The sequence below is a fragment of the Eubalaena glacialis genome, chromosome 5, assembly GCF_028564815.1.
Source record: "Eubalaena glacialis isolate mEubGla1 chromosome 5, mEubGla1.1.hap2.+ XY, whole genome shotgun sequence".
Taxonomy (NCBI): domain Eukaryota; kingdom Metazoa; phylum Chordata; class Mammalia; order Artiodactyla; family Balaenidae; genus Eubalaena; species Eubalaena glacialis.
This window is the reverse complement of record NC_083720.1, coordinates 101,190,831-101,206,717: the sequence shown is the minus strand read 5'-3', so window position 1 is coordinate 101,206,717 and position 15,887 is coordinate 101,190,831. Positions and strand designations below refer to the sequence as shown.

At 40.5% G+C, this 15,887-nt stretch overlaps 1 protein-coding gene across 2 annotated transcripts in view; it reads right to left on the bottom strand.

Annotated features, from left to right (window-relative positions):
- Positions 1–15,887, bottom strand: part of ANXA3 (annexin A3) — a 60,625-nt gene that overhangs the window by 29,325 nt on the left and 15,413 nt on the right. For both annotated transcript variants that reach the window (XM_061192403.1, XM_061192402.1), the window contains exons 3-5: positions 10,124–10,211; positions 5,875–5,969; positions 2,822–2,935 (exon numbers count right to left, since the gene is read on the bottom strand). In XM_061192403.1, coding sequence (XP_061048386.1) covers positions 2,822–2,935; positions 5,875–5,969; positions 10,124–10,211 — 297 coding nt within the window. The remainder of the gene's footprint in view (positions 1–2,821; positions 2,936–5,874; positions 5,970–10,123; positions 10,212–15,887) is intronic.

The window sequence follows — 15,887 nt, the reverse complement described above, 5'->3', positions numbered from 1 at the left end:
TTTATTTCGTTACTTATTTTTAAATAAACTTTTTTTGGGTTTTTTGGTTGTTCTTCTTTTTTAAAATTTTATTGGAGTATAGCTGATTTACAATGTTGTGTTAGTTTCAGGTGTACAGCAAAGTGATTCAGTTATACATAAACATATATTCATTCTTTATCAGATTCTTTTCTCATATAGGTTATCACAGATTATTGAGTACAGTTCCCTGTGCTATACAGCAGGTCCTTGCTGGTTATCTATCTTATATATTGTAATGTGTGTATGTTAATCCTAAGCTCCTGATTTATTTTAGAGCAGTTTTAGGTTTAGGGCAAAACTGAGAAGATCCAGTATCTCTTTTATCTTCCTTGATTAGTCATAGAACCCCCATTTTTTAACTTAGCACAAAGCTAACCAAATAAAGACCATATTTCTCAGCTTCCCTTAGAGCTAGGTTTATCCATACAACTAAATTCTGATCGATGGAATATATGTGAAGCATCACGTACAATTTCAGAGAGTCCTTAAAGAGAAAGGATGAACACGTCTTTGTCTCTTACTCTTTTCAGCTGACTGCAATAAAGATATAATGGCTGGATGTTGAGCTGCCATCTAGCCAAGAAGCGGAATCTACAGGCTGAAGATGGCAGAACCTCAAGACTGAAGGTCTGATAATGATGGTGCCATGATACCCAGCTCTGGGTTGCTTCCTTTGGAATTCTTTAACATAAGAGGGAAACATTTCTAATCCTTGCTGGTGAATCTAATTCTTACCATTTCACCTGCTAAACTGTCCCCCATGTGGCAGCCATAGTAATGCACTGCTGAGATTTCATGTCAAGAGAATATACTGCCAAGAATGTAGTTAGTTGGTAGCCTCCAACTGCCACACCTTTGGATCTGTCACACAGTTCACATAAAGTCATGCTCTCTCCAGGCTGCTCTCAGCCATGACTGCGCATGGAAGGGGAACTGGAGCTGGGCCATTCCTGCCCCATGTAGGACCCTCCAAAGGGCACACTTTGCTCAGGGGCTCCCCATCAGCTTGCCGTGGCTTTCTTACAGCAGCACTACAGACTGAGGCTCTTCCTATCTGAGCCTCCCTCTCTCCTTTCACAGGTGTCAGACCTGTATTGCAGTCAGAAGTTTCACCCCACCTACACTGCTCTGTCTCTGCTTTATCCTTCACAAGGATTTCCCCCAATAAATCTCTTGTACATTTAATTCCATCCTGCCATCTGCTTCTTGGGTGCCCACACCTCTTCCACAGAAAAGAAAATAACTCCTGTCTCTGATGGGAAAGCAGAGCCTTGCTTTAGACCTGGACTCCTTCCTTTCCCTCCTTCCGGTCAACAAATATGTTCAGCACCTATCTCATTGCAGGCTTTCCTCTAGGAACAGAGGTTCCTCGAGTGGTGAGGTTCCCTGATATGATGGAGGTTTGCCTTTTAATTGGATGGAAAAAAAATAACACGTAAATCAACAAAACACCAAATACGTAAAATACCAATATGTAAAATACCAAAAATTTAACAAGATAATTTTAGATAGTAATAGATAGCAATTTAAAAAATTAAACTGAGTGAATGAATAGAAAATATCTGGAAGAAAATCATTCCTGAGGGAAAGAACGTCACATATAAAGACCTCAAGATAGGAATAAGCTGAGAATGTCCAAGGAGCAGTGAGAAGGCCAGTACAGCTACAGCACTGAATTGGGGTGGCCGGCAGCGGAGGAGAGGGTGTGATGATCAGTTTTATGTGTCAATCTGGCCAGGCCACAGTCCTCAGTTATTCAATCAAACAGTAATCCAGTGTTGCTCTGAAGGTATTTTGTAGCTAAAGTCCATTATCAATTGACTTTAAGTAAGGGTGAGTACCTTAGATATTCTACGTGAGCCTAATTCAGTCAAGAAGCCTTAATTAAGAGCAGAGCTGAGGCTTCTCTGAAAAAGCAGAGATTCTACCTGTAGGCAGGAGTTCCAGCCTGCCCTTCCTAACAGCCTGCCCTACAGATTTCAGATTTGCCTAGCAAGCTGGATAGTCGTGTAACCAATTCCTTGCAATCAGTCTCTTACTCTATACCTCCTGCCTACTGGTTCGGCTTCTCTGGGGAATCCTGACTGATACAGATAGAATTTTAAAAAGCCATAGAGATGGACAGGAGCCAGACTCTGTTGGGCGATGAAGGTCATGATAAGGAGTTTGGATGTTCAGTAGTCAAAACCATTGGAGATTTATGCAGGTGAATAGTATAATCTGATTCTAAAAGTAACTTTATACAAATAATTTTGGCTATTCTGTGGTGAATGGATTTGAGGTGGGCAAAAATAGAGGCAAAGGGACCAGTTCCGGGGATATTGATATGGTCCAGTCAAGAGATGATAGTGGTTGAACGAGAATGAAAGCAATGGATTTGGAGGGAGGGACATGCACACATTTTTGATGGATTCTGGAGTGGAGCTAATGGGCTTGTTGATAGATTTGGGAGCTTTGAAGCGTGAGAGAAGGCAAGGGATCAAGGATAGTTCTAGGTTTTTGACCTAAACAATGGGGTTAATGATGGTGCCGCTGACTCAATAACAACAAAATAAAGAATTTGACACCTCAGGTCAAAAAAACAAACAAAATTAGGCTCTGACCATATCCTTTCAGGCCAGGAACATGTGGGCTTAAGGTTCCACAACTGCTTCCCATTTCAGGGTTGTTCTACTAATTGGAGAGCACAGAATCTCCAAATCCATCACATTTACACCCATATCTCAAGTGTGCACCAGAAGAAAGTCACTCTTTCTGATAATCAAGTGTTGGGCAGAAACAGCTTGTGTAGGTCTCATACCTTCATGGATTTCTTCAGCTGTTTCGCATCAAACACTGCCGGTGGGGTCACGAGGGCCACCATGAGACACTTGAAGTGGCCAGAGAGATCACCCTTCAAGTCATCTTTCAGTTCCTAAAATTAAAAAAAAAACCCAAAGAAAAAAGTATGAAATACTTCTCCTTTCTCTTCCTCCAAAGTCACCTAGTGAAAGACGAACACGAATGTATGAATTCAGACAAAAACATGCCCATCCACAGGAGATAAAGAGAAATGGTGAAAATATTTCTATGGATATTAGTCTGCATTTTATGTTCACTTCCAAAATGTTCTGTTTTATATTCAGTTTTCTGAAGGGAAGCCAGTGGAGAAGGTTCTCTGAGGGCCACAGATAGGAACTCTGTATTAAAATGCATTTCCCAGGCCCTTGATGCTCTCAATGCTTGGGTTGGGGTGAGGGAAGAGGAAGGGGAGGAGGAGCCCCATAATTCACACCCAGCTTCACTGGGAGGTGCTCTAATCCTGCCTTGCTTCTCGGTAACTGCCAAAGAGTTTTGAAGGGAAAAGGGGAGGGAAGACAGTGCTTGGTCATTTGCCTCTGGTAAGAGCGTGGAACTAGGAGGCATCAAAAGCAGTTTTCTGGCAACAACAACAGGGGAAATCCGAAATGTGGTAATAGGGGGACCTTACTTATTGATGCTCTCCTTCAGCAGTCCTTTCATACATTACATAAGTACGGTCCATCTCCCCTGCTTGAAGGCAAGTAACATGGTTTCCATTTTTAATACCCAAAGGAGTGTTATTGAATAATTATTTTTCCTGCTCTTGATTATTTTCAGCCCTGAAACAGAGGCTGGAAGCCTCCCAGACTGCTATGACAATGTGGGTACAGACCAACATCTTCCATGACACTTGGGGGCCCAGCTGGGGCATGCTCCTGCCGAAACAAATGGGATGGAGCCACTGTAGTCATCATGGGGTGCTTCCTCTCCAAATGCTAAATTCCACCCCCATCTGTCCTCAACCCAAGCCTTTCCAACTGAATCTTACTTCACATGCTCTCATTCTGTCCCACTGTGAGACATGGTTGTCACCCTTCAGCTCCATCCTTCCTCCATATTTTGGAAATCCTGAAAGGTCAATGGATCACTCACAATCCCTGTACACGAGTATGCTGCCTTGCCCAGAAGCTTGGCAATTCAGTTAAGTTGACAAAAGTTTATGGGGCGCCTGCTCTGTGTTAGGCACTTAATTGGTGAGTTAGACACAATCCTTACCCCTAGGACGTTACTCCCTAATGAGAAAAATAGAAATAGTCAAAGTTAAATTTCAACATAATATGTTAAGTATCTAATAAAGGGAACACAGAGAAGGGTGTCTTAGTGGAGCCCAGGGGCTCGGAGAACACTGTCAGGTGATGCCTCAGCTGCCTTGGATGGTCACTACACACTCTCAATTCTGGACCCAATAGCCTGATTGGTTTGTGTTTCCACCCTTTCCCCTACACAGTTCATTAGCCACAGAAGCTAAAATAATCTTCAAAAAATATAGATTAGGTTATAGTATTTCCTTTCTTATAAACCTCCAATTGTTCCCTATTGTTCTTAGAATAAAATCTAAACTCTGCACCAAGACCCCAAGGTCCAGCATGTCCTAAGCCTCTCTTTTTTTTTTTTTTAAAATTTTATTTATTTATTTATTTATTTTTGGCTGTGTTGGGTCCTCGTTTCTGTGCGAGGGCTTTCTCTAGTTGCGGCGAGCGGGGGCCACTCTTCATCGCGGTGCGCGGGCCTCTCACTATCGTGGCCTCTCTTGTTGCGGAGCACAGGCTCCAGACGTGTAGGCTCAGTAGTTGTGGCGCACGGGCCTAATTGCTCCGTGGCATGTGGGATCTTCCCAGACCAGGGCTCGAACCCGTGTCCCCTGCATTGGCAGGCAGATTCTCAACCACTGCGCCACCAGGGAAGCCCCCTAAGCCTCTCTTCAACCTCACCTCTTCCCTCTGTCACCCTTTACTGTCTACGCTCCTACCATATTAGGACTCTTCCTGTTTCTTAAGTACTCCCAGCTTGTTTCTGCCTCAGGGCTTTTGCATTTGCTGGACGTTCTGTCTGAAATGCTCTTCCCCAGATCAAGCAGAGCAGAAGCCTGAGTATTGTTCAGTCTTCATTGAGAGTAAGGTAACAACCTGTCACTGACGTTTCTTCACCACATGATCTAAAGGAGCCATTCACCAGTCATTGTCTAGCATATCATCCATTTTAATTCTTTCATAGCACCTACCAATATCTGAATTTGTTTTATTTATATATTTATTAGTTTTTCTAATAGAATGTTAGGTCCATTAAAGAGAGGAGGCTCTGCTTTTTATTCCAGTGAATCTCCAATGTCTAGAATATCTCCTGACCTAGAGTAGTACCCCACTCCTGACACACAGTAGTTTATGATTGAACAAATAAACTGCTTGGAAAAGACACACAAAATGTTCTTGAATAGTTCTTGTATAGTTCTGGTACTGAAGAAATATTCATCTGCCGAACAAATTAAAAGAAAATCAGTCTATAATTACGTAAACATATTAAAGTTGGAAGAGAAATTAAAGATCATCTAAGACAGGATTTATCAGATAATTGATCAGATAATTCTTTATTGTGGGGGACTGTCTTGTGCACTGCAGGATGTTTAGCAGCATCCCTGACCTCTACCCACGAGACACCAGAAACATCCCCCCCCCCTCCCACCAGTTGTGATAATCAGAATGTCTGGAGACATTGCCAACTATCCCCTGGGGAGCAAAGTCATTCCCGGTTTATAGCCACTGATCCAAGGCAACTCTCCTTATTCAACAGGTGAAGATAACTGAGGCCCAGAAAGATCAAGTAACATGTCCAAGGCCATTCAGACAGTTAAGGGAAAAGACCAGGACTCCTATTCCAGGCTGTTGACTGGATACACAGGGTACTTCCCGTTACACTTGGCCTGAAACAAAAGATCCGTGGGCATAATCATATGGGAGCAGCCTTGATCCGTTAGTGATTAGCCCTCTACTGCCTGTTATGTTAATGAAATCTTACCTTTCCATATGCTGCTTGATATTCCTTAGCAATCAGCTGCCGCTGTGCATTCGACCTCTCAGTCAGAATGCTAATGAGAGTTTTCTCATCGGTTCCTAAATGAAACGAAAATAATTGTATTCACCATCAACTCAAATATGCTTAATATCTGTTGTGAACAAAAGAAAAATGATTAATGGTCTGAAACAAATGCAGAGAGGAAGGCATTTTAATTTTTAATTTCCAGGTCTTACCAGGTTGGCATCTTTATTTCTTTGATCGCCTGGCTTTTGGAAAAGAAAATTAACTTTATTTGGATAGTTTAGGGGGAAGAAAACCATTATTGCCCAAATATTCCTATCCGTATATCAGACAGAGGAAGTAGCACAAAGAACATACTGCTTTTTTTTTTTTTTTAATTAATTAATTAATTAATTTTATTTTTGGCTGTGTTGGGTCTTCGTTTCTGTGCGAGGGCTTTCTCTAGTTGCGGTGAGCGGGGGCCACTCTTCATCGCGGTGCGCGGGCCTCTCACTGTCGCGGCCTCTCTTGTTGCGGAGCACAGGCTCCAGACGCGCAAGCTCAGTAGTTGCGGCTCATGGGCCCAGTTGCTCCGTCTGGATCTTCCCAGACCAGGGCTCAAACCCGTGTCCCCTGCATTGGCAGGCAGATTCTCAACCACTGCGCCACCAGGGAAGCCCCATACTGCTTTTGAAGTAGGGTTTTTCATCCTTCTGAGGTTCAGTTACTGTCTTATCACCTTTTATCTTTCTATCTCCATATTTGATATAAAAAGTCATTTTTTTTTTCTCTAGAAAAAAAGGAACTGACATTTATCAAGAACCTACCACATACTAGGCACCTTTTATTCACTGTCATAGTTAATATTCACAGGGCCCTGGGCAGTAGGTATGATTAAGCTGTTCTAAAGATAAAGACACTAACATTTAGAAAACTTACCTCACTTGCCAAAGTCAGGCAGCTTTTAAGTGGCGCAGCAAGAATCTGAACCCAAATCTCTTAATCCAAAACATTTATTTTTATCAGTGGTCCATACCTCTTTCAGGCATTTCAGACCCACATACTTAAGCACCTGTTCTAAGTACAAGTAAAGGGCTGATGCTGGCCTGCCTGAAAACAACCTCCAGGTCACTATTTTTTTCGTGATTATAGTATTAAGATAATGTGAGAAGTTGTGTCTGCTCCTTTGTGGAAGAGGACTGCCCCTGGGTTGGGGGCTGTGAGTTGGCTTCTGTCTTGGGCCTGCATGACTAGAAAGGTATAAAAGATCCATTGGAATTCAAGGCTCAACTTCCCTGTGTTGAGGTGACCCACACACACCTTGGCTCCACACACCCATGGCAGTGGTACACACTCTACATGAATGATGGTTGCAAAAGAAACGGTGTACTTGATTAGCTGCTGGGACTCCTAGTGACAGATGTTGCCCCACTGGGTCTTTGGTCTTGTATTCTTCTGCATAGTTAAGTAAACAGAGTTAGATTAACCCTCATTGTGCCCTGTGAGTCCGATTATCAACTTGGACCTACAAAGGTATCTGAGTTGGTGCACGACTAGACACCTCCAACTACAAGTATCTCAAACTCAGCTGCTCCAGGTTGGATTCATTCTATTTCTTCTCTAACTTGTCTTTCATCCTATTTCATCATTATTCCCTCACCAATGACACCACTATAGATGCAGTCATCCAACCAAAGATCCTGGGAGTCATCCTATACTCCTTTCTTTTCCTTACTTTCTACATTGTAACAATCACCTGCATCTCTTGGATTTGTCCTCTTCTCTGCCACTGTGCACTCATCATATTTTACCTAGAAACTTCAATAGCCTCCTAACTTGACCCCCTTATAATTTATACTGTATATTACTGCCTAAGTAAATTTTTTTTCTAAGTAAATTTTTTTAATGCATCAGATCACGTCAGTCCCTTGGCTGAAATCCTAATGATTCTCTGTAACCTTCAGGATGAAGTTTAAGCCCCTAGCTTGTGCACCAGTTAATTAGGACCTAGCTCCCACCTCATATTCTAATTTCCTACCCCCTTCTCTGTATCTCTATACCCTTTGCCACTAGACTCCAGACATAACTAACTACCCACGGTTACATGTAGGTTGTACGCCAGGCAATTTCTCCTCTCTTATTTCTGCACATGCTCAAGACCAGAAATTAAACCAAGATGTCTCATGGTTCAGAGGCTGGATCTGACACGTCCCTAAGGCAAATGCCACCATGACGCCTGGTTTTGGTGTTGGGAGTAGTGCTTACAAACCAAAACCTCCTTCTCAAAGTGGGCCTGCAAACCAAAATGTGTAAATTCGTGAAGAAACATAATGTTAAGGAAGAAAGACAAGCGATAGAATTTAAACACCATTAATTCATTCAAATTGACATTAACTTCATGGAAAAGTCTATTCAACCCTGTGTTTAAATAGGCAATCAAAGAGATAGATAAAGAAATAACTTTCATTTAAAAACAGCAATGAAAAAAAAACCTAAACAGGCAGAAATACAATAATATTATACTGATAGTAATAGTATAATTACTATTATGAACCTTAATAGTATAATTCATGGAACTTTACAAACTGACCCTCAAATTCATAGGACAGGGCAAAGAGCCAAGAAAATCTCTTGCCTTACTAGACACTAAGTGTCATTATAAAATAATAATAGTAATTATGACAATGTTATATTGAGACAGTGAGAGGCAAACAGACCAATGGAACGTAACAGAGAGCAGAAAAATAGCAAAACTTATAGGACAGCAGTGGCATTACAAATCAGTGTGGAAAGGATGAGCTCTTCAATTGATTGCACTGGGACAATTACATAGCCACTTGGGATAAAATAAAATTAGCTTTAAATGCCATTCACAAACACTAATTCCAGGCAGAGTAAAGATCTCAGTGTGAAAAATAAGACTGTAAAATTTGGGGGAGAAAATACAGGAGGATATCTTTATGAGCTCATCATAGAAAAGTACACACAATAAGTACAAATCATTACAAAAAATATTGGTAAACCTAATTTCACTAAAATTTAAAACTTCTATGCGATAGAAGTTACTGTAGCCAATATTAAAAGAAAATTACATTCTTGGAGAAGGTATTTTCATAGCTTGTAATTTTTTTAAAAAGTTTTTTATCCAGAATTTATTTTAAGAAATAAATTTTAAATTTTAAATTAAAAATTAAAAATTTTTTCTTGCCAAGCACAAAGAAGACAACCCAACTGAAAAATGGATAAAAGATATGGAGGTGTAATTCATGGAAAAAGAAGAAAATAAACAAGAAAGGATGCTTAACTGCATCAATAATGGGGGATGGGGAGGAGGAAGGAAACAGATACAGAATAAGGTACAATTTTAGACCCACTCAATTGGAAAAACTGAATAAGATGACCACAGCAAGTACTGATGAGAATACGGAGAAAGAGGAAGTCTCATATATTGCTGGCAGGAATACTAATTTGTATATTTATTTGAGAGAGCAGTGTGGCAAAATTTCTAGTTAATCTGGGGATGAACATTACCTTCAACCCAGACATTTCAACCGTTATATTCTAGAGAGGTGCTAGCAAATGTGCACAACAAGACATAAGCATGACTATTCAATGCAATATTTTTATGTTGTAATAGAAAAGAATTGTAGGCAATTTAAATGTTCCCTCACTATTTCCATCTTACGATGTGATAATTCAAAAAACTATTCTGCAGTTAAAAATGAATGAACTAGAGCTAAACATATCAACACAGATAAATCTCAAAAACATAATGTTAAGGGACAAAAAAACAAGTTGCAGAAGAAAACATACAGTAGGATTTCAATTTATACTGTTTGAGCCCATGCACAACAATATGTACATACATATGGAGTACAGAATTAGAAGTTTCATGGGAATAAATTCTAATTTAGAATGCTGTTTATCTCTAGGGAATGAGGTGGGAATGAGATCCAGGCAGAATCGGCAGGGACTGTATCTATAATGATTTATGGTGATGATGATGATGATGATTGTTGGTAGCAGTGATGATCATGGTAGTGTTTAATAGTAAGTAAACATGGCAAATATTAAGATATAATAAAACTGGGTTCCCTATACTTTTCCACATTATTTCACAATTTTTTAAAGTACCTTATAATTTCTGTAATTGAGTAAGGCAACTTGGGCAACCTGAACCCATGCATTTTTAGCTTTAACTTCCTGATGTGCTTCAACATTAAAAAAGGAATTGTAAAGCATCACTCACCAATTCCTCTGATTGCCTTATGAATCGCTTCAGCATCCACTGATGCGCTAAAGCCGGGATAATCTCTCATTGTCCCTCGGTGTCCAACCTAGAAGAAAATATCTGACAGTCTCACTAATCCAAAGTGACATCTTTATTTATGTTACATACGCATATTCCCATATGCCTATTGGAAACACACAACAAACCCATGATTTGCACACCTTCTTATCACTTCAGGAGTGGTTCAAGAGAGTCTCCCCACCCCAGATATGCAGGCAATATGACAGCTACCACATTTATAATAAGGCCTCTCTTTTTCTTCTCTTGTGTAACAAATTGAAAATATAAAACATTCATTCTCTAGAGCAACGAATTGTGTTAATCATGGTGATTCTGAAGAACACTTGCTTTAAAGTGGTATCTGCATGAAAGCAGTGAGAAAGTGGAAATTTCCTACATCCTCTTTTTTCAAGTGATACTTCAAAGCTCTTCACTGTATCTCACCTAGAAGTAACTGCGGTTTATAGACTTCAAGATGTTTTAATTAATGTTGACCATTGTCCTTGGGAAAACCTACACCAAAGGATCCATAAATGAAAACCCCATTAGGACTGTCTGTTCTTAAGCTTTGTTTAATGGATGTACAATTGTGGCAGATAAATTCCCTTCTGAAAGCTCCACTGACATAGGTCTTCAGGAATAGCATGGAAGTAAAAAATGCCATGATACTAATTTTAAGCACATAAACTAGAAACTTGTCAGTAAGCTGAGAAAGACCATCCTACAGAAGGAATAAAATATCTTAAAACTGCTTAAGAGAAATTGAGAAAAATCCAAGTAAACATGTACTTATATGGTACTTCCTAACTCTGAATAAAAGTCTGTCTCTACAGTAACAATGTTTTCTTTCTAAACTGATGTTCCTATCCTATTACTGAGTAATATTGGCTCTGTTGTCTTGTGTTAATATGGCTTCATTTAGGCTCTCCTGAAGTGTTTAATATTTTCATGAAAGGACATTATCTTGTCACATTAAAGTGAATGGAAAATTAATGTTCTGGCACAGTAAAAAATGATAGTCTGTTGATTCAATAGATTGGATTGAAGAATTTATTTCAATACAATCCAACATTGTTTCATCTTAAAGTACCTAAAATAAAGTTTTGATTCTAAAAAAGTAATTATAACAAGTTAGAAACTAATTGTGAATGTGCCTGATCTAAACCACCTGTAAGAAATCAGTCACTTCAACATAGTCTTTGGAGAATTCTCTTTCTTCAAGGCTTAATAAATATTTTATGGATTCACACAGCCAACTGGCTTCATTTCAGTTCTATTCATTTATGAACTTTCATGTTTACCTTATCTGTCCACCTTCCCTGTCTGGCATTTTAGAAGAACCATCACAATATTGGAGCATTTGAGTGCTTCGTGCCCAGCACTGTGGCACCTTTTATACATTAACTATAACCTGCACAACAGCACCGATGAATGAGTAAGAATGACCCATGTCACGTATAAGACACCAAGATTTAAGGAGATTGGAGAATTTGCTCAAGTCCACATAGCTAGTTAAGCAGCAGAATTTAAAAGCAGTTCTGAACATTGCAGCCCATTCCTAGTCTGTCTTAAAACGTAGTCTTGGTACCACCTGGGCTGATTCTTTTGTGAAATAAAATTCATATTTTATGGCAAGACAAGAAAAATTTAAACATTTTTTTCCGCCCTTTGGCCTCCTCTCTCCCTTCTACTGTGCACTGTGTATCTGCATTATGCATCAACCAAACCTCCCCCGTTGGCAGGAATACCTGCTCAGCCATAAAGACAACATTCTCCCAGCACCAACAAGACAACTCCTTAAAAGATAACATTCCTTCTTGATCATGACCCACCACTTTGTACTTGCAGATCTGGATTGTGTGAACTGTCAATAATACATCATTTAATGGACAGCCCTCTGTCTCAAAAAACTTATACAACTGTGCTTTGACTTCTAGAGGGTGGAACAGTTCTCAGAGCTTTCTGAGAGGCTGTTCCTGGGTCATAATCCTCAATTGGGTTCGAATAAAATTTTCCATTTCTTTCTTAGATCGGTTGATTGATTTTTCGTTGATTAAAATGCATGTGACCAGGCCCTGCCCTAGACATATGGAATCATGGTCTTTAGAAATGAGGTGTTAGACTGCACATGTTTTAGAAGCTCCCCTGGTGCTTCTGTGCCGTGCAGATAGTCACGTCTGCTTTTGAATACAAAAGACAAAACTGTAGTCAGACTCTAATCATCCATGAATTATGAAAACTCAGGGTTTCCATTCTAGCTGTGACCTTTTCACTGCCCTCTGCTACCTATACATCAAAATATGCTGAAATTCCAATGCACAAAACTAGAGAAGGATGAAATTCCCAATCCATTATGCAACTTGCTACCCAGTAAGAATTTAATGGGGAGGAACTACTTGTTTGATTAAAAGGAAAAACCTACACACATACACACACACACATATACACACACACCTGTGTGAAAAATGGCACGGGACTTCTGAAATGGAATCTTAGTGAAATCTTTCAAAGTGCTTCGGTCATTTAAATGAGCAGTATATTCATTTGATAGACTTCATTGCCCAAAACATTCAGAAATAAATATATGACTTATGAAAAAAAATCTTACAGTGAAAGAAATTAATGGAATCTTTTAAAGTAATACATGTCAAGCAGTGAACAAGGTGCTTCACAGACATCTTATTCAACTCTTACTATGACCTTAAAGAGGGGGATTTTATTATTTCCATTTAAAAATGGAATAAATTGCATCTCAGAGAGATTATTTGCTTGACATAACTCTGCTACTAAGTACAGCCCCAGAATTTGAACCCACTGCCTTGTAACTAAAATGCCTTGAGGTCTCCACCACATCATAAGGCCTCAGGAAATTCCATATGAGTGGTTCTCAAAGTGTGGTTCCCGAATCAGCAGCACCAGCATTGCCGGGGAACTTACTAGAAAGCAGATTCTCAGGCCCCACCACAGTCTTACTGAATCAACAACTCTGGGGCTAAGATTCAGGATCCGGGTTTTCACAAGCCCTCCAGAGGATTCTAATGCGCTAATGTGTTTGAGAATCACTGCCCTATTTCGTTCTTAGCTGCCCAGAAAACCAAAACAAAATCGAGCAAACGAGCCATAGATTCTTTTGTGGGCGTGGAATAAGAATTTGATAATGAGCTCATTGTTGCAGGAATGTTGGCATTTTTACAGCCAAACCAAACTGCTTGCATCGCCTGCTCCACTGCAGGCTTAATTCTTTGACATTTAAATGACTAATCAATACTTAGTTTATTTCTGTGAACCCTACTACCCTAACAAAGTGTCAGCGCTAGTGCAGGACATCACATGAGTACTTGGCAAAGTCTTTTTATTTTTAATCATGTCTGATCAGATTTCCATCCACATCCCTTAAACACATTTAGTTGCTTTTCTTTTCTCAAACTTGACCTTCAGATGCCCCCAAAGGGAACATGATCCTGAAACCAGTTGGAAAATAAATTTACCACAAGGAATGTCCAAATAAAGGGGGGAAACAACAGGAGCTCTTTATATTAATAACAATTGCTGCTACTCACTATTTGCTAAGCACATTTCCTGTATTAGCTCATTCAGTCCTCACAGTAAACTGACAAAGCAGATATAATAAATCCTATTTGCAGATGACGACTAAGCTGTCGCCCAAGTTCTCACAGGCGGCAATTTTTCTGTCTTTGCTCCTAATGACTAGGCTAGGATGCATCTTTCTTCTTCGTGCCTATTTAATTTTCCCTGACCCTCTAAAACTATCCTTCAGATGTCAGTCATAGCCCATGACACCTTGAAGCCACTGGTGTGGCCAAGCCAGGCCTGGGGAGCTGTCTGCCACTACCTGTGAGAGACGCCAGTCTGTCCTTGACTCGGGAAAGTCAGTCATATCTATTCCTTCATGAAAGGACACTGCGTTTGCAAGAAGTCAAACATTTATATTCAGAAGAATGGAGGAAAGAGAAAAACACAGGGTGCCAATCCTGCTGACAAGGAACATATTTAAAGCCAAACACTCCAGAGCAAGAATAGCAGCTGCTGCAGGTACGTTTTGAAGGTGAGGCAAAGCCAAATCCCGCATCACTTCCTAAAGCCCTGGAAAGGCCATGTCCCAAAATTAAGCTTTCAAATCAGAGCCTCATATAAACCTTCAGGACTCAGGAACTCTTGAAGAGCCAGGGAGAAATGATCACTCTCTGCTCAGTGTCAAAACAGTCTGCTGGGTCATGAGGATTTAGGATAAAAGGAAAACTGGAGTAGACTAAAATAAATAAATAAATAAAAGGATCAAAACTTGGAAAATATAAAACTTCTCATTCAATTTTCCAGGAAAAAGTGGTTTTCAAAACCAAAGAAAGTCTACTATAAAAGGCCCTGAAATGAAATACGGTCAAGTGAGGCAGGTGGCATGGGTTGAATTATGCCCACCCCTCCCCCTCAAGAAATGTTGAAGTCCTAACCCATAGTACTTCAGAATATGACCTATTTGGATATAAGGTTTTGGCAAATGTAATTAGTTAAGATGAGGTCTTAACTAAGGATGGGTCCCTAATCCAATATGATTGGTGTCCTTAGAAGACCGCCATGTGAAGACAGCGACGTACACGGAAATTGTGAAGGGAAGGTGAAAGCAAAGATTGGAGTTGTGCAGCCCCAAGCAAAGAAGCACCAAAGACTGCCAGAGAATCAGAAGCTGGAAGGGGTGAGCAAGGATCCCCTACAGGTTTCAGAGGGAACATGGCCTGCCAACACCTTGATTTCAGGTTTCTAGCATCCAGAACAGTGAGACAATAAATTTCTCTTGTTTTAAACCACCCAGTTTGTGGTACTTTGTTACAGCAGCCCCAGGAAACCATACAGCAGGGAAGAAGCCAGAGAAAAGGTTTGGTAACCACTCAGGTCCTGCAGGGCAAAGAGTAGCGTCGTTTTCTTTTCCCTCAGGCTGGCAGTGATCACTGCAGACAGAAGGCTCCCATCACCACTGCAGGCTCGCTCTTCACTGCAGACAGAAGGCTCCCATCACCACTGCAGGCTCGCTCTCCACCTGGGGCCAGTAAAGAGAAGCAGGGCGTGGGGAAAGCAGGGATTGGCAGCCTCAGGGATGCCTGACAGGAGCAAGAATGCCATTATGGCTTTGTCTGCATGCATCCAAGAGGTTCAAGGGAGATGTCTGCATTTCTTCCTGTGCTCACTCAAAGGAGAAAATACCCATACTTGCCAACTCTTCTTGCTCTGATTTCATCAGGGGACTCCCAGAGCCAGAGCACTGGAATGTGATAACAGAGGAGGGTGTTGAGCTGGAGTAGAAAGATGAACGTGATTCAGAAATTAGGGAAGATGGGGACAAACAAGCCATTTATGTTGTGTGTCCATAAAACACAGATTATAATAAAGAGAAACCCAGATTCCTTAGAAGCATGTGTCGCTCAGGGTTAACCCAGCCAGACCCCTGCCTTCTTTTGCCTCCTGGGCCTCTCCTTTGTTGGCTCCTCCCCTTTGGCTGACATCTACAAAGTAGGTTCTAAAATGGAAAGTCTCTTTCTCTTTTCTTTCCCTCTACTCATGCTGTGGGTTATTTCTGCCACTTCCCCTTCTATATGCAGACAACTCCCACAGCTGTATTCCCAGCCCAGACTTCTATTTTGAACACTGGTTATATCTCATGTATCAACTCATTATTTCCTTTCAAAATGATTTCTTCTACCATGTATCA